We start from the raw sequence: 27,869 nt of genomic DNA, 5'->3' as shown, positions 1-27,869 counted from the left end.
TTCATGCTGCACATCATTGTGGTGGGGGAAGAAATAAGTAGAATGCATTGCTTTTGAACTGATTTTTGTTTTCTGAAAATATTTGAACTCTTCCACTTTGTTTTTTGGCTTGTTTTACTCTCTATATGGGCCTTTAAGATTGTGGCAGGTATCCTGTTCCCATATTGCTGCCTATTTAGATCATGTGCTGCTAGTTGACATTCTTAACTCTGCTTCCCTTGGATGGGCGTGATTTTTTTTTGCTGTCTTTAGTTTCGAAGCTTGGATTAGTAAGTTATCTTACGCCTGTTTAAGCTTTGACCCAAGTTATGCAGCTATTGCATTGTTTTATTAAATAGCAATGTTTTTAAATAAAAACATTGGGGAAGAATCAATCTTATTAACTATTTATATGGTGAATTGACTCTTTCTGGTTCACATACAACTACCCAACTGGGTCGACTTGTTCCCTGTATCCATGAAGTAACATTGAGGAAAAAGTTGTGCTTAATCCAAATTGAGACATTTCAGTGGGTGATACAATCTTAGATTAAATTGACTGACTCTTTTAAAAATCAGCTGGTTTGGTTCCCACTTCAGCCAATCCTGGTGAATTGGCACCAGAGTTTTCCAGTGGCTAGGCAACAACCACACTTGCCATGGAGACAGCACAATTTTTAACCAGTGGGTTATAATAGCCATTGGAGATTTGAATAATGATCTCTAATGGATGTGGAGGTTTTGTGGTCTAGAACCTCCCCTTGTTTAATTTGGGAAGGAGTGTGAACTGCAAGCACCTAACATATTTGTTTGAATGCAGTTTTAGGAAATATGGCTGAATTTTTGAAGTCTGCACATACTTCAATTATTCCAGAAGTAGAATCTAATTTGGTTACACTTCTCCATTTTCAGTCTTTTCAGAAGTTCAGTGTGCACCATATCTGCACTGTGACTTCTAGTGACTTTTTTCCATGGGGAATCTAGTCTTCCTAAGCCTCCCCAATTTTGTTTGCTGTTTTTACTTTACTGCTAAAAACGCCACATGCACTAGAGTTTCCTTTCCTTTGGCTGACTGTCCTGATTAAGATTCATTCAGGTTTTTTTTGCATTCTCATCTGAATATCACTTGCAATAAACTTGCAAAGCATTGGTTATATCTTGTCTTGGACAAAGCACATCTTTTAAACATGTTTGGGTCTCCACTTTTTTTCCTGCTATAGACCAGTGTAATCTTTGCAAAGAGGCTATTTGCACCCTCACTACCTAGTCAGTGACTGTTTGCTTGGTCCATTTGTCTGGCTTAATGTATGTGTAAGTGAGTGCCTGTTTAATTCTGGCTGCATTTATTCCACACAGAAGAAAATGCATTTTTTACATTAAAAATATTTTTAATGTTTATACCAAGATTTTCTCTGCACACCTTCAAACTTTCAGATGTTTTGTCGAAGAGGCAAATTGAAATCTAACATTTAAATTGTATGGTGTTCCAAAATCTTTTGCTTTGCTTTTTTGAAACCTACTGATTGCATCCACCTCCAGACTATCATACAGCACCATCAGCCCCTCTAGTGCAAATCAACTGTGCTGACTAGATATTGTGAATTTAATCTAGTCCCATTTGCCAGCATTTGGTCCATATCACTCAAGCCTCTTCATATACCCATGCATATGTTATAGCATGGGTAAACACTCACTCCTGCTTTGCTTTAAACCAGCAACATGGTTTATCTTGTGCAGTGATCTCTGAAAATCAGAGGCCAGGAACTAGTTGAAATGAAATGGCTATTAAAGTATAACAGAATATTAACCACTAACTATTTACAATTCCTTCCTGTAACCTATCTTAAATATTTGTCAGATTTAAAACCCCCAATTAAGATTTACTGAATTCAAATTTTTAAATCAGCCAGTAGTCAAATCTTCTAGATTTGTTCTCCAGGTTTGGGTTTTTTTCTGTGCCAGCTCCTTCTCTTGGCAGGTACCTGAGTTCTGACCACCCCGCTGCCAACACGATACATTTGTATCTTGTTCAGAACACTTGGTGCTGTCAGGTAGTCCTGCTAGCTTTAAACTCTAAGGTACAGTGTGCACACATCTTCATAACACATACCTTTTGAATGTTGTTGTAATTGTACCAGCTTGTTCCGTACGTGCACAACCCTCAATGTTGTCCCTCCAGTCCTCTCTCTTAATATTCTCACCTTCCAGTTTTGGACTCTCCTATCTTGGAAAAAGGCCATGGCTACTAACACTATCCATACCCCTTAGACCTTTTTTATAAACCGTACAAGGTCACCCCCCCCTCTACCTCCCCTCGAGGAAAACAACCCCAACCTGTTCAACCTTTTCCCTATATCTCAAATCCTCCAGTTCTGGCAGCATTCTTGCAAACTTTTTTTCTGAACCCTTTTCAAGTTTCACAATGTCTTCCAATAGGAGGGAGAACAGAATTGAATGCAGTATTCAGTGTTGTACTGATTCTGGAATGTATTCTAGCTAGAGATAGCTAAAGTTACAAGTTCAGTGTCAGCAGGCTGCTTCTTCGCCTACCCAACTTTCTTCTAGTAAACAGGAAGTTAAATACTTTTCTGTTTCTATTTACAGTATACTGCTAAATTGAACATACAATGGTACCCTCTCCCTGTACTTTTTAATATCTGACAGATTTTACTCCAGGGTGAATTTGGTAAAGATAAAGTTGATACAGTATAAGCTGCATTGTTAAACATTCCTTGAGTTCTGCACTGAAGATTAAGAGCTCATTGAGTTGAAGGAGAGGGCTAATATTTTAGTGTTAGAATTAATGAATCCGAAGCAAAAAGTGTGCATAAATGGGGCCAGGACTTTGGGACCACGCAATGTTGTACACTTTTTTGAAATAACTCCCTCTCTCTAGTATGGTACTGAGTGCTGCAAGATCAGAGACTATGTCTTTCAGATCAAAGATTACATTGTGTGTGCGTGCCATACACCAGCTAGTTACCTAAACGACGTGCATACACCTACTGTGTATTGCCTGGACCATTTCCTGTATGGTATGGACATAAAATGCTTTCTATAAATGTGAACTTTTTAGCTATTTTTACTCTAGTACACTTAACTTGAGTATCAAACTAAATCTCTTCTGGGTCTGGAATTGAATTTGTCTTTTTTTGCCTGTACCCCTCCTTTTTTAGGTTTTTCTGGGAAAAAGTAGGTCTGAAAACTTGCAGACATTAATGTTACTTTTTCATTTGGTGAACTGAACCACACTGCTGTGTACCTATCAAGAATAGCAATATGGTCTAATTATAGCAAGACAGCATTAAGATTTACAAAATAGAAAATATGTTCAGTGGCTGTGAAAATGCATTTTTTCTGTAAAGACTCCTCCATTTTTAAAGCCAGTAATGGACTTAATATAGCTCTAAATAAAGGAAAATCTACCATTTTGCTCCACCACATTTTGGTTTTGTTTTGTTGGCCAGCTATCTTTTTTTTTGGGAAAATACATTGCAATTAATTACTCATTGCACATTCTTTCTAGATAATCAAAGATGGAATCATTGCAGTTTCATTCTCCACTCCTCCCACTCCCTGCACCCCTTCAAAAAAGCTTTGGAGATTATCTTGCTGTGACCAAATAAGCTGACTGTGTATTCTGGAAGTGTTTTTTTAAGGTTTGCAACTAGGCAGTAATTTAAATGCATTTTAGAGCACTATAAAAATACTGTACTGTGATTCCTGTGTTTTCAACATTTCTCTCCCCCCCCCCCCCCCCCCAGTTTTTAAAAGGTTCTTTTTTAATATCTAAGGATTTGTTTAACCTCTTCTAGGAAAGCATTCACTAAATTTGATTGCATTTCCCTTGCTTTTTGAATTTTCTAAATGAGTGGAAAGCCATTACTCATGAGTTTGAGGCCACCTGAAGAGTTGTTCTGGTGCACCATAACTCATCACATTTTTACCTGAACAGAAATACTTCAATACATAAGAACCAAATAGTGAGCCTGTCTTTCAGTACTGTCATCTGTGGCTCAGACAGTAGCACTCTGACTTCTGAAATGGAAACTTATAGGTTCAGGCCCTAGTCTGGGGCTGGAGTACCAAACTAAAAGGCTGACTTTCTAGTGTAGTCCAGAGGGAGCATGGCATTGGAGGTGCTGTCTTTTGGATATGTTAAAGTGAAGGAGGAGAAAGTGAGGTCTGCAGATGCTGGAGATCCAAGCTGAAAATGTGTTGCTGGAACAGCACAGCAGGTCAGACAGCATCCAGGGAACAGGAGAATCGACGTTTCGGGTATAAGCCCTTCTTCAGGAATGAGGAAAGTGTGTCCAGCAGGCTAACCTAAAAGGTAGGGAAGGGCGGCGTTGGAAATGCGATAGGTGGAAAGAGGTCAAGGTGAGGGTGATAGGTCAGACTGGGGTGGGGGCAGAGAGATCAGGAAGAAGATTGCAGGTTAGGAAGGCGGTGCTGAGTTCGAGGGATTTGACTGAGACAAGGTGGAGGGAGGGGAAATAAGGAAACTGGTGAAATCAGAGTTCATCCCTTGTGGTTGGAGGGTTCCTAGGCAGAAGATGAGGCACTCTTCCTCCAACCGTCGTGTTGTTGTGGTCTGGCGATGGAGGAGTCCAAAGACCTGCCTGTCCTTGGTGGAGTGGGAGGGGGAGTTGGTGTTGAGCCACAGGGTGGTTGGGTTGGTTGGTCCGGGTGTCCCAGAGGTGTTCTCTGAAACGCTCCGCAAGTAGGCGGCCTGTCTCCCCAATATAGAGGAGGCCACATCGGGTGCAGAGGATGCAATAGATGATGTTTGTGGAGGTGCAGGTGAACTTGTGGCAGATATGGAAGTGTCCCTTGGGGCCTTGGAGGGAGGTGTGGGCGCAAGTCTTGCACCTCCTGCGGTTGCAGGGGAAGGTGCCGGGAGTGGAGGTTGGGTTGGTGGGGGGTGTGGATCTGACGAGGGAGTCATGGAGGGAGTGGTTTTTACGGAATGCTGATAGGGGAGGGAAATATATCCTTGGTGGTGGGGTCTGTTTGGAGGTGGCGGAATGACGGCGGATGATATGCTGTACATGAAGATTGGTGGGGTGGTAGGTGAGGACAAGTGGGGTTCTATCCTGGTGGCGGTTGGAGGGGTTCAAGGGCGGAGGAGCGGGAAGTGGAAGAGATGCGGTGGAAGGCATCATCGACCACATCGGGGGGGGGAATTGCAGTCCTTGAAGAAGGAGGCCATCTGGGTTGTACGTTTTTGGAACTGGTCCTCCTGGGAGCAGATGTGGCGGAGACGAAGGAATTGGGAGAATGGGATGGCGTTTTTACAGGGGGCAGGGTGGGAGGAGGTGTAGTCCAGGTAGCTGTGGGAGTCGGTCGGTTTGTAGTAGATGTCCGTGTTGATTCGGTCACCTGAGATAGAAATAAAAAGGTCGAGGAAGGGGAGGGATGAATCTGAGACTGTCCAGGTGAATTTGAGGTCGGGGTGGAAGGTATTGGTGAAGTGGATGAACTGTTCAACTTCCTCGTGGGAGCACGAGGCGGCGCCGATACAGCCATTGATGTAGCGGAGGAAAAGGTGGGGGGTGGGGCCAGTGTAGTTGCGGAAGATGGATTGTTCCACATATCCTACGAAGAGGCAGGCATAGCTGGGGCCCATGTGGGTGTCCATGGCTACTTTCGTTTGGAGGAAGTGGGAGGATTGGAAAGAGAAGTTGTTCAGGGTGAGGACCAGTTCAGTCAGTCGCAGGAGGGTGTCAGTGGAAGGGTAATGGTTGGTACGGCGGGAAAGGAAGAAGCGGAGGGCTTTGAGTCCTTTGTGATGGGGGATGGAGGTGTACAGGGACTGAATGTCCATGGTGAAGATCAGGTGTTGGGGACCGGGGAAGCGCAAATCATGGAGGTGGAGGGCATGGGTGGTGTCCCGAACGTAGGTGGGGAGTTCTTGGACTAAGGGGGACAGGACCATGTCGAGGTATGCAGAGATGAGTTCGGTGGGGCAGGAGCAGGCTGAGACAATGGGTCTGCCGGGGCAGTCAGGTTTGTGGATTTTGGGCAGGAGGTAGAAGCGGGCGGTGCAGGGTTGTGGGACTGAGGTTGGAGGCAGTGGATGGGAGATCCCCCGAGGTGATGAGGTTATGGATGGTCTGAGAGATGATGGTTTGGTGGTGGGGGGTGGGGTTATGGTCAAGGGGTCAGTAGGAGGAGGTATCTGCGAGCTGGCGTTTGGCCTCAGCGGTGTAAAGGTTGGTGCGCCAAACTACTACCGTGCCTCCCTTGTCTGCTGGTTTGATAGTGAGGTTGCGGTTGCAACGGAGGGAGTGGAGGGCTGCGCGTTCTGAGGGTGAGGGGTGGGGGAGTTCAGGTGGTGGTTAATATTGCGGCGGCAGTTAAAATGAAGCCCTCCTTGGATGAATGTAAATGATCCTATTGTGCAATTTGGGGGAAAAAAATGCAGCTAATTCTGGTGAGACCCTCCAATCGTTGACCCTTTTTTTTTTTACATTTTAGCCTATCTTGCTGATCATTCTGTTCAGATATTATTACTGTACATACCTCCAAGGAGGTGGGACTTGAACTTGGGTGCTTTGGTGCAAGAGTGGGGATGATGTCATTGCATCACAAGAGGGCACTGCTCTTTAATTCCTCTGTAAGCATCTTTAACTGTCTGGTTGTCATTGCATTAATGGAACATTGTTGTGTGAAAACTGACTGCTCTCCCCACATGACTGACTACACGGCAGAGAAAGCAATTGGCTGTAAATGTTTTTGTACTATCTGGTCACCGAAAGCTTCATGTACTTAATACAAACTTACTGTTTACAGGTACAAAATTGGTACATTGTAAATATTTGCAAATCATAGATTTATGCAATTGCATGCAATCTGATTTGCGTTAGTTATCAAGTAGTAGAATAAATGCTAAATATCCAGTTAGATTGATTACATATTTGCATATTCATATTTGTAAACATGGAAATTGATTTAAGCAATCTTGCAGGTGTGCAGAATTTTAAGTCTTGTACACTATTACAGCATCACTTACTCCTGCTTTACTTAAAGTATGCTACATCTGTTGCTATTGGCAATACCAAATTTTTTAAAAATGTCTATCTAGTTTTAGGAACCAGATACCCCTCAATATTTTAAGGTAGCCTAGTTCCTAACTTTAAGGTAAATATAAAGTACCACGTTCTAGATGCGATGCATTTGGTCAAACAGTTAAGCAAAACCATTTAGTTAAACACTAAGTTAAAATATAGAGTTTTTAGAATAACAATGGTATTGGGAAACTTGACAATTATACAATAACTAAGCATATTTCCCCATATAGAAACTTCCCCATATAGAAACATACCTTTTGGCAAAAAGGCAAATTCAGAAAAACATTTGTTTCAAATGTAATCTAGCAGCTGAGGCGAAGAGAATCCCCAACTTTCGCTAATAATCAGATTGGAAAAATAGCTTCCACTTTGTGCCCAAAAGAGCAAGTGTTCAAAGGGAAATGTAAAAACAAAAAATCCTGGCCTGAGATGGCTGGTTTCACCACCCTTCCAGGCTACTTCTATTATTCCAGCCTTTATATATTTTTAAAAAGGCATCAAGCAGCTTTTACTGTAGTGGTTTTGGTCAGCTGTCCAGTACTTCTGCCTTACTACTACTCCAAAAAAGGACAAAAACTTGAAGCCACAGTATAGTCCCCTCCCTCCCACTCAAGCCCCCCCCTAAATCCACCATGCACCACCAGTACACTGCTTTAATTTTTTAAAAAACCCTTGGTCTTGGACTTGATACACTGAATCAATGTCACATACGTCTTTTAGTGTATGAAAATTCACTACTAGTCTCAGATCGTCTTTTCCCACCACTGAATGCCTCATCTGTCTCAAATCATGATGTCATCAATTGCATTCTCTCATCTGTCATGTGTATAGTTATCAAATTAGATGGAGCTTGCTTCAGCCATCCAAACAGGAATTCAAGGGTTATGATCTGTATATACAATTTGTCTCCAATATTACTAGCAATATAAATGTTGTAACGTTAACATCAAGCTCAAGGTTTCCTTCTCAGTAGTGCAATGCTTTAATCGATCATTCAGTTTTCTGGAAAAGTACCCAAAAGATCTTTGCAATAAGATAACACGAATACAGCACTGATGCCCAATCGTTTGTATTAGTAGCCACCTTTTTTAAAGGCTTTGTGTAATTGGGTGTGGCTAATACTGAAGCCACAGTTAACACAGCCTTCAGACTGTCAATTTTCTTCTGTCCAGTGAAATTTTTGTAGCACTTCAAGTCAGTGGAGCAACCACACTGCTAAATGTGATGCTAACTTCAAATAAAAACCCTCCAAACCAGGAATTGTACTACTGCCCTCTTTGGTGTGTGAAGCTCCCCAGTAACCTTCATTTTCACATCTGTGGGGCCATCTGTCCATGTCCAATAATATGGCCGAGGAACGTGACTTGGTCTTCTGCAAGCTCACTCTGAGCCAGGTTGATCACCAAGTCTGCTTCCCAAAGTTGATGGAACAACTGTGGATGCTGCAAATATTCCTTCCACCGACTAAAAATTATCAGGTCATCAGTACACTACGCATACGTAATCCATAAATAATGTTATTGGTTAGTCTTTGAAATGTGTCTGGTGTGTGATTAAAATTCATAATCTCTACAGTGTTGAATCAGGCCCTTCAGCTCAAGTCCACGTCAACCCTCGCAACCCACCCAGACCCCTACCCTATTACTCTACACTTTACACCTAACTAATGCACCTAACCTACACATCCCTGAACACTAGGCAATTTGGCATGGCCAATTCACCAAACCTGCACATCTTTGGCTTGTGGGAGGAGACCAGAGCACCCAGAGGAAACCCACCCAGACACTAGGAGAATGTGTAAACTCAGCACAGATGGTTGCTAGAGGTTGGAATCAAGCCTAGGTCTCTGCTATGAGGCAACAGTGCTAACCACTGAGCCACCTGGCATGACTTTAAATTGGTAGTATGTTCAGTGTCATGAAAGCAGAACTTCTTTGCTGTTTCAGATAAATGCCATTATCCTGAGTAAATCCAACTTAGGACAAAAAAAACTTATACCTCTACTTTCATATCCTATTCCACATCTTGAAGACGATTGAGAATCAGCTTTGGTAACTAACTTTAATAGTCCCCACCCAAATGTTGGGTATCATCTGGTTTGGCACCATTTTACTATGGGTGAACTCCAGTTGCTGCATCTCACTGAATAGGTGGTCTTTGGGCATGTGTTCTGTCTGTTTTTAACCTGTGCCAACTAGAGGGTGTAGTCTATAAGAATGTTGCTTAATTGGAACAGCATTTCCTATATCTATGTAATGTTTATTTTCCACAATCTCACCATGTGATAGCTCTTTCAGGCCATTTTTGATTTTCCTATGGAAGTTAATGCAGTAATTCTTTCCAGTTTCAAACTTTTCTCATTGTCCAGTTTAATTGAGGAATGTCTTCACTGTGTAACCATAACTTTTTTTCCCTTTTTGCTCTTCTATCAAGTACCTTTTTTGAGCATATTCACACTTTTCTATCTGGTATTCTTATCAAATAATTCACCTCACTTGATTGGTTTCTCGATGAGGCCCACTAAACCTTTGCAAAGTTTCACCTACACTTTGCTAGTGGTGGTAAAGTAGTGAATTTTTGACTTGTCTGCTTCGTGTTTTCATCACTTGCTGTGCTACTAAATGTTGTCTGGCCAACTCACCCACTGTCAAATTTTAGGGAAAGATTACAGTCCAAATGTGGTCTAAGCTGATTCGCCAAATTCTTATGCCCCCAAAATTTAAATCAGCTGAATTTGATAGATTCATTTTGCATCCTTAATTGCAAAAAGTATAAATTGAATTCCTTTATCCCAATTGTCTGGATAGTCTTGATTTTGTAAGTCCTCAACATTGTCTTTTAAAGTTTGCCACTGTTCAGATACTCCCTGCAATTCTGGATGTTATATGCATTTGATTTGAATTGTTAAGCTATCCATAACTTCCCTGAAAAACTTTGTAAAATTTTGACCTGTGATCAGATTTGTTTGACTAGTTTGTACCTATTGAGTAACTCTTATACATTCCTTTTTAGCTGTGATACTGCATAATGGAATTCCTTCTGGAAATCTCTAGTGGACTCGTCCCTTATGGTCAGCAAAGTGATTCCCACTTCTGCTTCAACCTGAAGCTTTAACCTTGTTATCACAGTCAGAAAATCCTAGGACATGCTTCATGTAATACCTCAGTTGCCTGATGTTCCATTGGTTTTTCAACCACGAGGTTCAGTCCCACTTGTGATCCTACGATATCACTACCATGGACAAATTGTATTCCTGGAGCAAAGTTTCTCCTGTACTCCGACCACCACTTCACTACTTTTCGCTAGGCACTCAATCTCACTTCATGTGAATTCTCTCCTTTCCCCCCCCCCCCCCCCCCCCCCCCCCCCCACTCAGCTTCAGCAAAACTCTTGAGATGCCGGTGTTGGACTGGGGTGTACAAAGTTAAAAATCACAACACCAGGTTATAGTCCAACAGGTTTATTTGGAAGCACACTAGCTTTCGGAGCGAGGCTCCTTCATCAGGTGATTGTGGAGGGCTCTATCGTAACACAGAATTTAAATCAAAGATTTGCAGTGTGATGTAACTGAAATTATACATTGAAGAATTGATTGTCTGTTAAGCCTTTCATCTGTTAGAATACAGTGATCGTTTCACTTCTTTCATGTGTAAATCACAAAACCCTTTTTTTAAAAAAAGTTGCATTCTCGGGTTAGCTGTTAACAATGGTGATAGCTAGACAATATGTTGAAGGTGTTGGCCCCCTGTGTTCTGTCTATGACCTGATGTTTAGATTGATTCTAATCTAAAAAGTGAGATGACAGTTTTACATAAATTCATGCAGTTTTTGAGCTCCGAGTTCTACATGAATATATACAGTTTTTGAGCAAAGTGCAATGTAACTCTGCAAGTACAAAAAAATCACCACACACAGTGTGCGTGTGTCCATGTCCCTGCTCGGCCACCTTCCTCTGCTGCCTGTCCCGAAGTCCACCTTGGAGGATGGTCACCCAAAGGTCCGAGGCTGAATGTCCTGGACCACTGAAGTGTTCCCCAACTGGGAGGGAACCCTCCTGTCTGTTGATTGTTGTGCGGTGCCCATTCATCCGTTGTCGTAGCCTTTGCTCGGTTTCCCCAAATGTACCATGCCTCCGGGCATCCTTGCCTGCAATGTATAAGATAGACAATGTTGGCTGAGTCACATGAGTACCTGCCATGTACAAGGTGGGAGGTGTTCCCACGCGTAATAGTGGTATCTATGTCCACAATCTGACACGTCTTGCAGCGTCCACCGTGACAGGGTTGTATGGAGTTGTCCTGAGAGCCGGGCAGTTTGCTACAAACAATGATCTGTTTGAGGTTTGGCGCTTGTTTAAAGGCAAGTAGTGGAGGTGTGGGGAAGGTCTTGGTGAGGTTCAACTCAGGACAACTCTATACAACCCTGTCACCGGTGGACGCTGCAAGACGTGTCAGATTGTGGACATAGATACCACTATTACGCGTGGGAACACCCTCCCACCTTGTACATGGCAGGTACTCATGTGACTCAGCCAACATTGTCCATCTTATACGTTGCAGGCAAGGATGCCCGGAGGCATGGTACATTTGGGGAAACCGAGCAAAGGCTACGACAACGGATGAATGGGCACCGCACAACAATCAACAGACAGGAGGGTTCCCTCCCAGTTGGGGAACATTTCAGTGGTCCAGGACATTCAGCCTCAGACCTTCGGGTGACCATCCTCCAAGGTGGACTTCAGGCAGCAGAGGAAAGTGGCCGAGCAGAGGCTGATAGCTAAGTTTGGTACCCATAGGGAGGGCCTCAACTGGGACCTTTTTTGGTTCATGTTACATTTACAGGTGAGCACCATTACGCTCCACCCACACCAACGCGCTCCTACAGACTTAAGACACTCTTTCCTCTCCTTTCTCTCCCCCGCGCGCCCCCCCCCCCCCCGACGCGCACACAAAAATCCACATGCACACATATATTTTGTGGTGAATTTTTTTTTCTACTTGCAGAGTTACATTGCACTTTGCTCAAAAGCTGCATACATTCATGTAGAACTCTTGAGCTCAAAAACTGCATGAATTTATGTAAAACTGTCATCTCACTTTTTAGATTGATTCTAATCTAAACATCAGGTCATAGACAGAACACCGGGAGCTAACACCTTCAACATTATTGTCTAGCTAACACCATTGTTAACAGCTAACCCGAGAATGCAACTTTTTTTAAAGGGTTTTGTGATTTACACATGAAAGAAGTGAAACTATCACTGTATTCTAACATGAAAGGCTTAACAGACAATCGATCAATTCTTCAATGTATAATTTCAGTTACATCACACTGCAAATTTTTGCTATAAATTCTGTTAGGATCGAGCCCTCCACAATCGCCTGAAGGAGCGTCGCTCCAAAAACTAGTGTGCTTCCAAATAAACCTGTTGGACTATAACCTGGTGTTGTGATTTTTAACTCAGCAAAACTCAGTGGCTTATCCTTTTTTTTTCCCCCATGTCTCCCCAGTGCTTTTTCTAAACCACCAACACTGACTTCATGTGACTACCTCTATTACAGTGAAAAGACCTGAGCTTTTTACTTCAGTCCCCCTCGGATTTCTTTTTTACCCTGTGGCAAATTATCTTTGTCATTTAGGACATCTTCCTTTCCCTAACTACTTGAGGATTTCTTTCCCCAATTTCTATCCTTTCAGATTGAAATTGATTTTGGAAGTCAAACTTTGATTTATGAACCAGCTCAATCATCCTCCATTTCAGCTGCTAATCTTACAGTTTTAAATCTGCTCTCCCACCTGAGTTCTCACTACTTCACGAAGTGAATTCTTGAACTCCCAGTGAGAGTGGGAAGATGAGACCTAAGGGGCAACGTTTTCACACTGGGTGATACGTGTATGGAATGAGCTGCCGGAGGATGTGGTGGAGGCTGGTACAATTACAACATTTAAGAGGCATTTGGATGGGTATATGAATAGGAAGGGTTTAGAGGGTTATGGGCCGGGTGCTGGCAGGTGGGACTAGATTGGGTTGGGATATCTGGATGGGTTGGACTGAAGGGTCCATGCTGTACATCTGACTCTAAATCATCTAAGAACTTGTATTTTTATTGCCTCTTGAAGTCAACTTTCCTAATTGCTGACTTTTTTTTTCCCCTCCATGCTTTTCTGCTAGGGTCTTCCCCTCCTTTTTTCCTCTCTACCTATTTTTTTGCCTCGTTTGTTTTTAATTGTAATTCAAATGGTAGCTGCTTCATTTGCAACTGAATATTTGTTTCCAAAGATTCCGATGGCATTTCCTGGCAATCGTAAATGTCAAGCTATTGCTGCAATTTCCTCCCATTTGCACAAAGGCAAACCTAACCCCAGCTAGTCAGCCAATTCCAACAGCTTTGCCTTGTTCTCGAGACATTTAACTGCCTGAATCTTTCCACCCACTTCAACTTCTCCCCATCTGATCAGCCTTCCACTCCACCCCTGTCAGCTGGTTTGGGGTTGGTGTGGTAGTTTGGCACACCAAACTATCTTGCTGAAGCCATGTGCCAACTTGCTGACCCTCTCCTACTGCCTCTTGATCACAACCTGACCCCCTCATCACCAAACAATCATCTAGACTATATACCAGTCATTGCCCCAGATCTCCCATTCACAGTCTCAACCACTTTTACAGTGCCTCCAACCCCATGCTGCCAGTTTCTACCTTCTCCCTAAATGTCAACAGATCATCTCTGCTTACTCCTGCACCACTGAATTTATCTCCTTATCTAGACTCCATCCTATCCCTTTTTTTTTTTACATCCAGGAAGACCACATCCACACCCTCCTTCTCTGATTTGGCAGTTCCCCAGCTCCCACCACCACCTCTTCACCATGGACATCCAATCTTTCTACACCTATGTTTCCCTGATGGCATCAAGGCTCTTTCTTCCTCTCCCACAGACCCAACCAGTCCCCCTCTACTGACATTCCTCTGCTTGGCAGAAGTGGTCCTCACCTGATACACTTTGTTTTCAATCCTCCCACTTTCCACAAACCAGAGGGGTGACCATGGGTCTGAGCTCTGCCCGCCTCTTATGGTATGTGGAACAGCCCCTCTTCCACAGTTATGCTGGCACCATTTTCCTTTTTTCCCTTTGCTGTATCAGCACTGCCTCCTCCTTCCCATGAGGAGGAGCTTGAACAGTTCATCTATTTCATCCACACCTCCTTCCCTCCCTTTCTTGGACCTCTCCATTTCTGGCAACTGACTTAGCATCTATTACAAACCCTGACACTCACAGCTACCTTGATTGAACATCCCACCCTTTTTTCTTCCCTGCAAAAATGCAATCCCATGTTCCCAATTCCTTTGCCTCCACTGTATCTGCTCCCAGGATGAGTGACTCCACTCCAGGACATGACAGATGTTATGTCTTCAAAGATTTGCAATGACCCCTCCCCATGATCAATGCCCTCCAACCACATCCTTGTTTCCTGTGCTGCTCCCCAACACGCCCCCCACCCCCCCCCAAAAAAGCAGTGAGTTGCTTGGATTTCCTGATTCTACTGCACCTGTTTGTGGTGTGGTCCCCTGTAAATCAGATCAAGCATAGACTCTGAAACTGGTTCAGAGAACTTTTTTTTTCATGGGCAGTGTTACAACCAACCCCACCTCCCTGGTTGCCAGCCATTTCAACACCACCCCTACTCCCCCAATGGTGTGTCCATCAAAAATAAGGCTTCCACCATCAAAAATAAGGCGCCACACAAACTGGAGGAAGGCCACCTCATCTTCCCCCTCGCACATACAACCATATAGCCTTTAATGTAGAAGTCACCAGCTTCAAAGTCTCCTCATCACTACCTCATTCCAGGCCCAGCCCCCTCCACCCCATGCACTTAACATGAATCAACCTGTCTTCTTTCCCACATATCTGCTCCACCCTTCCCAGTGACCAAACAGCACCACCTACCTGCATCCATCAATCATCCCACCCACTTCTCTTCTCTCTTCCCCCCCCCCCCCCCCATGAAAGATTTCAAACTGAAAAGTCAACTCCCCCTCTCTCCTGCTTGACTTGCTCTGCTTTCTTCACTCCACTATTTTTATCCAGCCTTTAGAACTCCTTGCACCTCCCAAAAAAATTTAATACACAAGATGTACCCTGGTTCAACCAACTGAATTCAACACCCAAAGCACAGACGCTAGCACCTACTGTTCACTCCCTTTGAGTCCAAAAATCCAAACCCAACTTGGAATTGGATTTTGATCCTGAATGAGCTGCCTCAATATTTTAAGGTAGCCTAAGCCTTAACATTTATTTAAGGCAAATGTAAAGTGTTGTGTTCTGGATGGAATGCAGCTGGTGAAACTACACTCTATTAAGCAAAACAACATTTTAAAATTAATGTTTAAATAAAACCAAAGAGGAATTTAGAATAACTTGACTATTGGCAAACTTGACAGAATAATACAGTATCTATTACTAATCACTGCTCCCATATAGTAACATCCCATGAACACCCTTTTGGCAAAAGGGCAAAATCAAAAACATTTTGTGCAATAGGTTGGGAAGAGAAACCCCCAGTTTCTGGCAGTAATCAAGAGGGGGATAAAATACTTCCACTTCAAGCCCACAACAGCAACTGCTTAAAGCAGAGCCTAAAAACCTTTTTTTAAAAAAAAAACCTAGAAATCCTAGCCTGAGTTGGCTAGACCCATCCAGGCTATTTTGTTGCTTCAGCTTTTAGTTTTTTTTAAAAAAAAAACCCAAGGCCTCCTCCTGCCTTTCTAGTGGTTTTGGTAGACTGCTCTGCACCTCCACTGTACAACTATTTTGGTCATGGCTTTTAAATAACCTCAAAGCTGCAGCAACACGGTTCAAAGTGGTTCTCTTCTGTCTAGTGAATTGGATGTTTTGGTCCATTCTAGAAACAAAGGCTTCTCTTCCTTCAAACTGGTCAAAAGCAGAAAACAAAATTGCTGTAATTTCATGGTTTATCTGTAAAGCAACATCTTAATGTCCTAACCAAATAATTTTCTATGAAAAGTATATCTTTGCCATTCTGAATTGCATCTACATTAAGCCCATATTTATACTTGAAATTAATCTGAATTTGCTGTACCAGGTCTTACCTGAAGCTTTATAGCTTCTAAGTCATTTCCCTTGATTTTGCACCAACACTGCTTGGGGGTATTTTACTTTGTTACAATTACTGTAAATTTCAGAAAATGATATTTCTATTTTCAACTCTGTTCAGAAGTATAGGCCATTTAGTGAATGGTCCACCTTCTACAGGATTCTAAGATTCTTGTTTTAAGTAGTGACTTTGAGCAGTGTCTCTAGGTACTTCACAAATTTTGGCATGCTCATTAACATTACCACCAGTAATAGTCATCTCAATGACTTCTTTCCTGTTTCCATGACCGGACTAATGTTTTGGAATCTGGGATGGCTGCATCTTTCCTCCCACTAGATGCAGTCATCACTGTGCATCAGTCTGTGGTAGTTCAAATGGGGGAATGAATATGTAAAATACTTTGGATTCATATCATGACTGTGTATATGAATATTACAGACTCTTAAATTGAAAACTACTAGAAATGTTGTAGCATGGTGGCTGTGGTTGGGGCAGCATGGTGGCTCTGGTTAGCACTGCTGCCTCAAGCATCAGGCATTCTGGTTCAGTTCCACACTCAGTGCAAACTCCAGTTTCCGTTCACATAGAAACATAGAAAAAAATACAGCGCTGTACAGGCCCTTTCGCCCTCGATGTTGCGCCGATCCAATCCCACCTAACCTACACTAGCCCACTATCCTCCATATGCCTATCCAATGCCTGTTTAAATGCCCATAAAGAGGGAGAGTCCACCACTGCTACTGGCAGGGCATTCCATGAACTCACGACTCGCTGAGTAAAGAATCTACTCCTAACATCTCTCCTATACCTACCACCCCTTAATTTAAAGCTATGCCCCCTCATAATAGCTGACTCCATATGTGGAAAAAGGTTCTCATGGTCAACCCTATCTAAACCCCCTAATCATCTTGTACACCTCTATCAAGTTACCCCAAAACCTTCTTTTCTCCAATGAAAACAGCCCCAAGTGCCTCGGCCTTTCCTCATATGATCTTCCTACCATACCAGGCAACATCCTGGTAAACCTCCTCTGCACCCGTTCCAGTGCCTCCACTATAGTATGGCGACCAAAACTGCACACAATACTCCAGATGCGGCCGCACCAGAGTCTTATACAACTGCAACATGACCTCAGGACTCCGGAACTCAATTCCTCTACCAATAAAAGCCAGTACGCCATATGCCTTCCTCACCGCACTATTTACCTGGGTGGCAACTTTCAGAGATCTGTGTACATGGACACCAAGATCCCTCTGCTCATTCACACTACCAAGTATCCGACCATTAGCCCAGTACCCCGTCTTTTTGTTACTCTTGCCAAAGTGAATCATCTCACACTTAGCTACATTGAACTCCATTTGCCACCTTTCTGCCCAGTTCTGCAGCTTATCTATATCCCGCTGTAAACTGACACATCCTTCCTCACTGTCAACAACTCCACTGACTTTCGTATCATCCGCAAACTTCCTCACCCAACCTTCTAGCCCCTCCTCCAGGTCATTTATAAAAATGACAGCAATGGCCCCAAAACAGATCCTTGCGGAACACCGCTAGTAACTGCACTCCAAGATGAACCTTTACCATCCACTACTACCCTCTGTCTTCTTCCAGCCAGCCAATTCCTAATCCAAACCTCCAACTCACCCTCAATGCCATACCTCTGTATTTTTTGCAGTAGCCTACCATAGGGATCCTTATCAAATGCCTTACTAAAATCCATATACACCACATCTACCGCTTTACCCTTGTCTATTTTCACCCTTTCCAGAATTTCCAACACCTCTTTCCTGCATACCTCAAAGCCGTCCATTCTAATTAATTGTGACTCAGTATTCACATTGGCAACAATGTCCTGTTCCTGAGTGAATACTGACAAAGTATTCATTCAGTGTCTCCCCAATCTCTTCAGCCTCCACACGCAACTTCCCACTACTATCCTTGACTGGACCTATTCCTACCCTAGTCATTCTTTTATTCCTGACATACCTATAGAAAGCCTTAGTTGGTAGGATTAGGGAAAACCCTAAGGACTTTTCATGTCTCCTCCTTGCTGCTCTTAGCTCTCTCTTCAGATCCTTCCTGGCTACCTTATAACTCTCGATCGCCCCAATTGAACCTTCACGCCTCATCTTTACATAGGCCGCCCTCTTCCCTTTAACAAGGGATTCTAATTTCTTATTAAACCACAGCTCCCTCACACGACCCTTTCCTCCCTGCCTGACAGGTACATACTTATCAAGGAGACTCAATAGTTGTTCCTTGAAAAGCTCCACATATCAACTGCGCCCTTCCCTTGAAGCCTACTTTTCCAAGCCACGCATCCTAAGTCGTGCCTCACCGCATCATAATTTCCGTGCCCCCAGCTATACCTCTTGCCTTGCAGTGCGCACTTATCCCTCTCCATCACTAGAGTAAAAGTCACCGAATTGTGGTCACTGTCCCCAAAGTGCTCATTGTGTGCCTGCATAGTTTCCTTTTGGGTGCTCCAGTTTTCTCCCCAACAAGAAGTTTGGGCAGTTGAGCAAGGCTAATCCACCTGTCCAGTGATGTGCAGACAGTGGATTTGCCGTGGGATACTGTTCAGGGGGTCGGTGAGGGCTCTGGATGAATGGCTGCTTCCATACTCTGGTGATTGTAATGAAAATTGTACTAAGTCTGAAAGGTAGTACACATATCAAAGTTCACTTTATCCCCAATTTGGAATAGCATTCAACTTTTTCATGTGGTTTGCGTAATTTGACCAATTTCCCCAACCACCATTTTTTTTTTTGCTATTTAGAGCAAACCGTTGGCATGAAGTTTTGGTAACCTTACTACAGTGTAAACAGCAGTGGCAACATAGCCAATTAACTTCCTATGACACAAACCTAGAAGGCAACTGTAAAAGACCATAAGGGTGCAGGAGTAGAAGTAGGCTATTCAACCCACTGAATCTGCTTTGCCATTTTAATTGATTATGGCTGATCTGATCAACTCTACTTTCCTGCCTTTTTCATAACCCTTGATTCCCCTAATAACACAAAATCAAGTATTTAATATATTTAACAACTCTATCTTGACAGCTGACTGTAATAAAAGAATTGCACAGAATCACTACTTTCTCAGTTAAGAAATTCCTTATCCCTTGAACATGTGACCCCTTATTTTGATGCCCTCTGGTCCTAGACTTCCCCCTGAAGAGGAAATAACCTTTTCTACACCTACCTGTAAATCCATTTAAGAATTTTGTATGCTTCCATAAGGTTGCCCCTTATTACTAATTCCGATGAGTATAGGCCCAACCGACTGAACCACTCTAGACAATCCCTCCATACCAATAGTCAGTTCTGCTATAATGTTTTTCTTCAATGTGAACTGGCTTTAACATTGAAGAATTTAGGCCGTCCTTTGTAGAATGGGAACAGCAGGATCGGAAAATCTCATGCCCCCTTTCAACCTCCCCTGTTTTAGGGTAAATTAACCTCTAGTCTGTCCAATCTCTCCATTGAAACAGTCCAGCCTGGGCAACATCCTAGTCAAACTCCTCTGCACACTCTCTCTAGTGCTGTTGTGACTCTCCTATAATGTGGATTCCAAATTGCTCTCAGTATTCTGGCTGGAACCTAACCAACTTTTTGTTCAGTTCCAGCATAACTCCCTCATCTTTAACTATCTCTCCACTCAACTCAAGGCAAGTATATCCATGCCTTTTATAAGGGACCAGTGTACATGCACACAGGTCTCTGCTTTGTTCTTCCCAGCATCCTACCATTCACTATAACATTCTTAGTTCGTCCTGCCCAAATGCCTCAGCCGGTCTCATCCTCTTGTTTCTTTTCCATTTTCTGCTATCCTTAACTGGTTTACCACAGTTGTTTCGATCTTGCTTCCTCTGGCAGAACAATGCTCTTAAACATCTGCCATTTTTTGTCTTAATGGTATTTGCTGTTCCAATCCACCCATGTCATCTCTACCCAGCACAGTCGTTTCTGACCAAAATTCTTCCCTTTTTTTTGCCATGTTATGGTCACTCATTCCAAATGAAACTTTTTTACTGGCATTTTATAAACTTGCCTTATTATACATCACCAGATTAAAAACTTAATTTTTGGTTAATCCCCAAGGTTTTAGGAAACTTTTCCAAATGTACTGCATTCTTAGGTTACTTCTGCCATTCTGACTCTTCTACATGAAGCCCTTGGTATTTTGCCACTAACTTTATAACTTGTAATTCATTTGGAAGTATTTATAAAATTTGGTTTCTTAATGTGTATTTTTAAGTATCACTGGATAAATTCATAATTAGGATTTTTTTGTGCTAAAATGTACCTCTGCTTAGAGGAAAATTGAATGGAGCATATGTTCCCTTTTTAACAGATGATTCAGTTCCTGCTGCTTAGTGTTAAGGTAGGGAAGCCCTTTTTCCACTCTGTATTCAATCCATGCTGGCAAGCTATTTCTTAACCAATTTCTTCTGATTACTTGCTGACCATCCTCAACAACGAAGGGCAAAGTTTTTTTTTTGTTTTTTCATGACTGGATGATTAGCTTTACGAATGCCCAAGTTCAGGTCATGAGAAAGGTTAGCTGATTGTTGGCATTTTAGTTAAAAGGCAATGGGATATAAAAGGACACTTTGCTAAAACTACGCAAGGCACTAGTCAGGCTAATAGGGCTCCCCTTATCTAAGGATTGATGCACTGGTATATCTCGTGGAGAAAGTTTTCGTTTGAATCTCTTCCAGCTCCAGTAAATGCCACTGTGCAAATGGGGAGGGATGGAGAATAGTTCATGTTTATAACTCCTTGAATGCAACACCCTGACTAATTATAACACCTGTTTAATGGAACTTAACATCCAGTCTGATTTTTTTTCATAAGGAGGATTTGAGTCTGGGGATTTCTCATTCTGTGCTTTTTCTGGAATGTTCCAAAGCATGGCTGCTAAATGCATGTTTGTTTATGCCAAGTTTGTCGTCATCCTTTAGAGTAAATCAAATAGCTGGGAGCTTTGATTCCTTTTCAGCTTGTATCACTCACCTTTTTAGCTATTGTTTACTACATTTAATATTCTACATTTGTGTAGAACAACAGGTTACTCTACGCATGCCAAAATTGAAATGGGTTTATCAGACTCTTCGCTCGTGCTAAGAAGCATGTAGGTTATACCTCAAAAGTCAGAATTTGACCATATGTAGCAAATATTTTGGAACTTTTTTCCAACTGTTTAAAAATTCACTCTTAACTCTTGACTGGAAGCTTTAATTTGGAATAACTAACTGAAATGTTTTGTCTCTGCAGGATTATCTGGAAATCCAGTGGATCTTGAAAGAAGACATCATGTTTTTGGAGAGAACTCTATACCCCCCAAAAAAGCAAAAACATTTATTCAGTTAGTATGGGAAGCACTTCAAGATGTCACCTTAATTATTTTAGAGATTGCAGCCCTAATATCACTAGGCCTTTCTTTCTATAAACCTCCAGGGGGAGATGATGAAGGCAAGTATTCCTAATTAGTTTGAAATGTTGTGAATGCCATGTTAATTATGGCTGCTCTGGAGATGGAATACCTGCACACATCTCTAGATTTGTGGTATTCAAAATTAAATATGGTAAAAACACAATCTCTAGAACTAGGGCAGTTTGAAACTTTTATTTCTTTTATTTTAAGACTAATATGTTGAGGGTCGTGAATTTTCAGCCTCAAAGGGTCACGAAATATTTTGAAGGTGGAGATCAATTTCTAGGGCATCTAAAGTTATCTAGGGTATTGGAAGATGGAATTTGAAACAAAGCAGATTGCTTATTGAACAACAGTTTTATGTGGCCAAGTGACCTTCCTCTGCTCCTATATCATATGTTGGGATGTAAACTCTTTCAATGTACTAAAATCAGACTAAAAACTACTGGTCTGAAACAATTGACAGCTTATCAATGCACTATTCCTTGAGCCTTTGTATAAGGTGACACTTTCACTTTTTGCATTATAGCCACTGTAGAGAATTTGCAGAGCTAGATTTGAGAAAAAGAACTTAACTAGTTCTATTGGAAAGGCTAAATGTGAGCTCTAGTGTTAATCTATACTCTGCAAATTGTACACTGGTTATGATCTTAGATTAGATTCCCTATTGTGTGGAAACAGGCCTTCAGCCCAACAAGTCCACATCAACCCTCCAGAGTAACCCACCCAGACCTATTCCCCTACCCTATATTTACCCCTGACTGATGCACCTAACACTTAGCAATTTAGCATGCCAATGCACCTGACCTGCACATCTTCTGATTGTGGGAAGAAATCCAAGGAAACCCACCCAGATGTGGGGAGAATATGCAGACTCCACACAGTCACCTGAGGTGGGAATTGAACCTGGGTCGCTAGTACTATGAATTAGCAGTGCTAACACCTGAGCCAAGTTGTAGATATTGGTTCTTCTGGAGCTATCTGTGATGTAAAAATCTGCTTCATAGGAAATATTGCTTCAAGCATCTGCAGTGAGAATATCTTGATGTGAACTCTTAGGTCTACAGTTGCACCCTGTAAGACTTTTAGCTACAATTAAATACAAAAATATTTTTGTAATGCAAAATACTTTGCTGGAAATCTGAAATAAGAACAAAATAGTAAAAGATGCTGATCAGACAGCATCTGTTCTGACATGTTAATGCTTCTGTCAGAAAACACTTCACAACTGATTACAGGCTGTTAACCTTAAAACGTTAACTGTTTACTGAGTTGCTTCCTGACTTGCAGTGTTTTATTTGCTTACTGCTTTAACGTGAGCCTGTACGTCTTGCTGTAATAGCACACTTGTTGCCACCCCCACCCCCACCCCCAAAGGTGACAACTATAAAAATCGCAACTTGGTTTTGCCACGAAGTTTCAATCTGTCATGGAGCTGAACTTGAACTCTCCCAAGGGACAAAATTTTGACAATTTCCAAGCCACATGCCCATGGGTAGCTAGTTTACATTTATGAATTGAAGTCTTTGATAGCTCTCTACTTGTCACTTACAAGTGAGCATGGTGGCTGGCCACTTCTCATATACCTTTTTGTTCCAAGCAGGAAAAACCATTGGAAATAAGGCCCAGTGTACACTTTTTTTTTTCAAGCCACTAAGCCTGCTCCACCTTTTTTAGCTAGATCATGGCTGATCTACCTCAATCATTCTGCCTATCCTTTTTTTAAAACTTGGACTCTCTCCAACCCCACCCCCTGCACCCCCACTTACAGGTAATGGTCCAAAAAGATTGGTTCCTCAATTAGGCTAGTCAATTGTAGCATTGATTTAATGTAGGTCACCAATGAAAGTTATTTTCTACTAAGCTTTGAGTAATGCAGTATTTCTGTTGACTCATCTGATGCTTGGGTGATAATACAATTGGACTGGTTGAATCTGATTTTTATAGTACTTGTGAAATCATTCTGCAACTAATATCAAAACATGAGCTAATGTCTGACTACTTATGCCTTTATAACTGTTCTTTCTGCAGTATGTGGTACAGTAACAGGTGGTGAAGATGAAGGTGAATCAGAAGCTGGTTGGATCGAAGGCGTTGCCATTCTTGTTTCAGTTATATGTGTGGTACTAGTTACAGCTTTCAATGACTGGAGTAAAGAGAAACAATTCAGAGGTCTACAAAATCGGATTGAACAAGAGCAGAAATTCACTGTGATAAGAGGTGGCCAGGTTATCCAGATTCCTGTGGCAGAATTGGTGGTTGGTGACATTGCACAAGTTAAATATGGTAATTTTCTACTTTCACCACTTATTCTATAAACTGAGCTGGAATCTCAGATTTTAATGACTTCAAGTAAAGATTATTTCACTAATTTATAAAATATTACTGTTGTGCCAGTGCTAGGGGGCAGTGAGTGATTTGTGGGATTGATGGTGGATTATAAATGCACAAACGCAAATTTTCATTGTACCTGGTCAGACAGGATGAGATATTTTCACGTCTCCCTCTAGCATTGGTCATGTGCTTATATTTAGATTTTAGCTTCTAGATGAGCACTGATCCAAGGAAGAGGCAATGGCATAATGGTATTATTGCTGGGCTGGTAATTAAAGTATCCAGGTTCAAATCTCACCAAGACATTCAGTCAAGAGTCTAATGATGACCACAAACCCTTTTGGTTCACAAATTTCTTTCTGGGAAGGAAATCTACAGTTCTCAACACTGTAGTTGACTGTGTTGTCTTCTGAAATGTCATTCAATTATTTGGAACAGGTCATTCAGCTCATTGAGTCCACGCTGACCCTGCCTTTTGGCCCATATAATCTCTCCAAGCACTTCTTTTATTGTACTTCTATAGTTGCAGCATTTAAAAGGCATTTGGAGGTCACATCCACTTCCTGTGGAAGTTCATTCCACACACAACTGTTTTTGGAAAAACATTGCCACTTGTCTTTATTTTGATCTGTCATTTTTTAAAAAAATCCTGCACCCAAGGAAAAGACACCTGCCATTCACCTTTTTTAATCTATCTCTCATGATATTAAACCTCTAAGGTCACCCCTCATGCTCCAGTATAAAAGATTTGGCATCTTTTAATTCAAACCATCCATTCCTAGAAACATCCTGGCAAGTCTTTAAGCTGGAGAGGATAATATCATTCCTCTTGTTTCTTAGTCAAGGTTGACAACCATTACAGACAGTCTCAAGTTACATCATTGCAATCTAGCAGCAAGACAGACAGATCCAGCATGTAGTAGATATAGGTACTTGTGCTGCAGAACCGAAAGATTGACTCTGGACTATGTGAATTCTCATGTATCTGGTCAAACAAGGGCAGGAAACCTTCTTGCAGATTACCATGTACCACTCCCCTTTGCCTGACAAATCAGTACTCCTCCATGTTGACCACCACTTGGAAGTATTGAGGGCGACAAGGGCACAATGTATTGTAAGTTGGGGTCTTTAATGTCTACCACTAGGAATGGCTCAGCAGCTGTACTAATCAAGCTGGTCAAGTCTTTAAGGGGACAACTACTTGATTGGGGGGGGGGAAAGAGTGATTTTAAACCAGCAAAATATTTGACCTCCTCCTGACTGATCTTTGCAGTCACATCTGTCCATGACTATATGTAAGTGACCACTGCCCAATGCTTATGGACATGAAATACCCTTTTCATATTGAGAATATCCTCCATGTTAGTGGCACTCCCATGCTGAATGGACTAAATTCACAACAGAGATAACTGCTGACGAGGCACTACAAATCATCAGAATTGTGTTCAACCTTGATGCCTGTCACATCCCTCACTTTACCATTGCACCAAGCAAGAGATTGTGTATAGATGTGCCAGAAGCAGCACCTGGCACACCTAAAACTGAAATTGTAATGCAATGGTACTTCTGCAGAGCATACATGCAGCAGACAATAAATCTAGTAATCCCACAACATAGGTATGCAGAGCTTTGATCTATTAATTGAGGGATGATGGTCAATTAACAAATAACTAAAGACTGAACAAATCCTCCCATCCTCTGGAGGAATCCAGAGCATCTTAAAGTGATACCAGATCTTCAGGCAATTCTGTTTACACTCAGCAATATGATTTGGCTGAAAGCCATACAATTGAAGCTTTGGGCCCTGCCAGTATCCCAAGAGTAGTACTTGAGATATGGACTCTAGCTCTCTGCACCCTAAGCCATTCTAATCCAGTATAGCTGCAACACTGGCATTGACAAACTGGAAAGTGATTAGCTTGGTCTTGTCCACAAAGCAGGACAAATCCAATCTGGCCAATTAATTAAAACACCCGTGCAGTCAGCTGTGAAAATATGATACTGCTGAACAATCATTTTACAGTACCTGCTCACCAGTGCCTCGTTTGGTTCTGGAATGAAGTATTATCCACCTTTGGATCAAGAGTGCAATGAGTCTAATTATCAGGACCCAGGTATTTCTGGTAGAATCCAAAGAAAGACCTACACCATTGACATTTGACTGGGCATCAAAGAGCCTTTGTTTATTTGAAGATGGGATTCTGGGAAAGCTGTCTGAAGTTGTCTTACACAAAACCAGATGGTTGTGATAATTGGAGGCTGCTCATTGTAGTCCCTAGACATAGGTGCAGAATTTCCTCAGGATCGTGTCCCAGGGCCCAACCAGCTTCAGCCGCTTCATCATTCATCATGTTTCCATCTTAAGGCCTGAAGTTAGATCACTCGGTACTGAACAGTAATTATATTTGTTGCCTCGTACCAATTCAAATGCAGCAAGGCCTGAGCAATATTCAGGCTTGGGCTGATGGTGGCAAGTATTTGCAATGAGAATCTCCACTTCGCATTCAATTTCATAACTATTACTGAATCCCACCATTTTAACAAGTGAATTGCTGTTGTTGAGGAACTAGGATGAGCCATCTACAGTGGCTGCAAAACAAATTTTGAGGTTCTAATCTCTGTAATGAGTAGCTCACCACCTGACTCAGTAGCCTGTCCACCATCTACAGTACATTCCGTGTGATTGGATACTTGGTCAGATGACTGCAATTGCACAATATTCTACTTCAAAACCACCCTGAACTTTACTCTCTCGCAACTATTGTTAATGTACTGTACATGATGCAAACCAGAATTTTACGGAGGCTCCTTTTGACAGCATCTTCCATACTTATCAACCCCATCACCCTGAGTAATGGGGAAGTGGATGAATGGGAATGATCCATAAGTTTCCCTCAACTGAATTCTCTTATTTGTTACTGGACCAAAGTGATGGACCTCCTAATGGAATTGGCATACCTGTAGTGGTTCAGATTGTGATTAACTTAATTTGTGACCTGGTTTTTAAGGTGACCTCCTACCTGCTGACGGTGTGCTTATTCATGGAAATGACCTGAAGATTGATGAAAGCTCCCTGACCGGGGAGTCTGATCATGTGAAAAAAGGCCAAGGAAGAGATCCACTACTTTTGTCTGGTAAGATGCAGCATAAAAGGTACTAAACCAACTGTTGTATACATGATAGACCACTAACTTTATTTTCCAATTGAAATGTGAAGTTGATTCCAAATCAATCATGTCTAAACTGCTTCCTGAATGAAGGGTGAATGCAGGCAATTAGTCTCATTTTGTGTGGAAAGATACTAACTGGTTGGGTTGAAAGGTTCCGAAGGAGCAATGAAACCAGAGTTCACCACAGCTTTGGCAGCATGGCTTTAGGCAGATGGTTGGATCTACAACTCCCACTTGCTCGTAAGTGTGGTGAAATTGATAAGTACAAAAAGCTAGCTAACAATGCCAATATTGGCTTATTGGCAATGGTGGATAGACTGCACACCCTCAAATTTTGAGGAACAAACGCTTTGACATTTGTGTTAATGGTCTACCAATAAGTGGTGGAGAACAAGAAAGCCAAATGTTACGGCTATGGTCGAGGAGTGCAGTCATAACTAAGCTCCAGAATGCCAGAATTGCACTATTTGTATTAAATGTTTTCATTAATCCAAATGATCAATGCTTTCCCTTTGTCATGAGATTTTTACCAGGTTTCTTTAATTTTGTTTTGTTTTACAATGAAAAGCTTCCTAAAATAAGTGACAGTGATTTAATACTATAAGTATAATTGGGAATGAGTATCTTTATCTAAAAGCAGAAATACACTCAACACAAGTCAACAGAATCTGCACAGATTTTTTTAAAAAGGCAAAGGAAAATGTCCCTGTTTGATGAAGGTCTTAAAACAAACTTCACGATTTTTCAGATCATTTTT

The 27,869-nt window shown here is 42.0% G+C and overlaps 1 protein-coding gene across 10 annotated transcripts in view; it reads left to right on the top strand.

Moving 5' to 3' along the window:
• The window catches only part of atp2b1a (ATPase plasma membrane Ca2+ transporting 1a), a 111,757-nt gene that overhangs the window by 26,592 nt on the left and 57,296 nt on the right, over window positions 1-27,869 (top strand). For all 10 annotated transcript variants that reach the window (XM_043709908.2, XM_043709906.2, XM_087997042.1 and 7 more), the window contains exons 3-5: window positions 21,449-21,646; window positions 23,640-23,894; window positions 26,951-27,076. In XM_043709908.2, the coding sequence (XP_043565843.1) occupies window positions 21,449-21,646; window positions 23,640-23,894; window positions 26,951-27,076 (579 nt within the window). The remainder of the gene's footprint in view (window positions 1-21,448; window positions 21,647-23,639; window positions 23,895-26,950; window positions 27,077-27,869) is intronic.

Source organism: Chiloscyllium plagiosum, unplaced genomic scaffold, assembly GCF_037043375.1.
Source record: "Chiloscyllium plagiosum isolate Xiang-an unplaced genomic scaffold, Cpla_swu_hap1 HiC_scaffold_19, whole genome shotgun sequence".
In the NCBI taxonomy this organism is placed as follows: domain Eukaryota; kingdom Metazoa; phylum Chordata; class Chondrichthyes; order Orectolobiformes; family Hemiscylliidae; genus Chiloscyllium; species Chiloscyllium plagiosum.
Note: the sequence above shows the minus strand (reverse complement) of the source record. Positions and strands in the feature narration are given on the sequence as shown.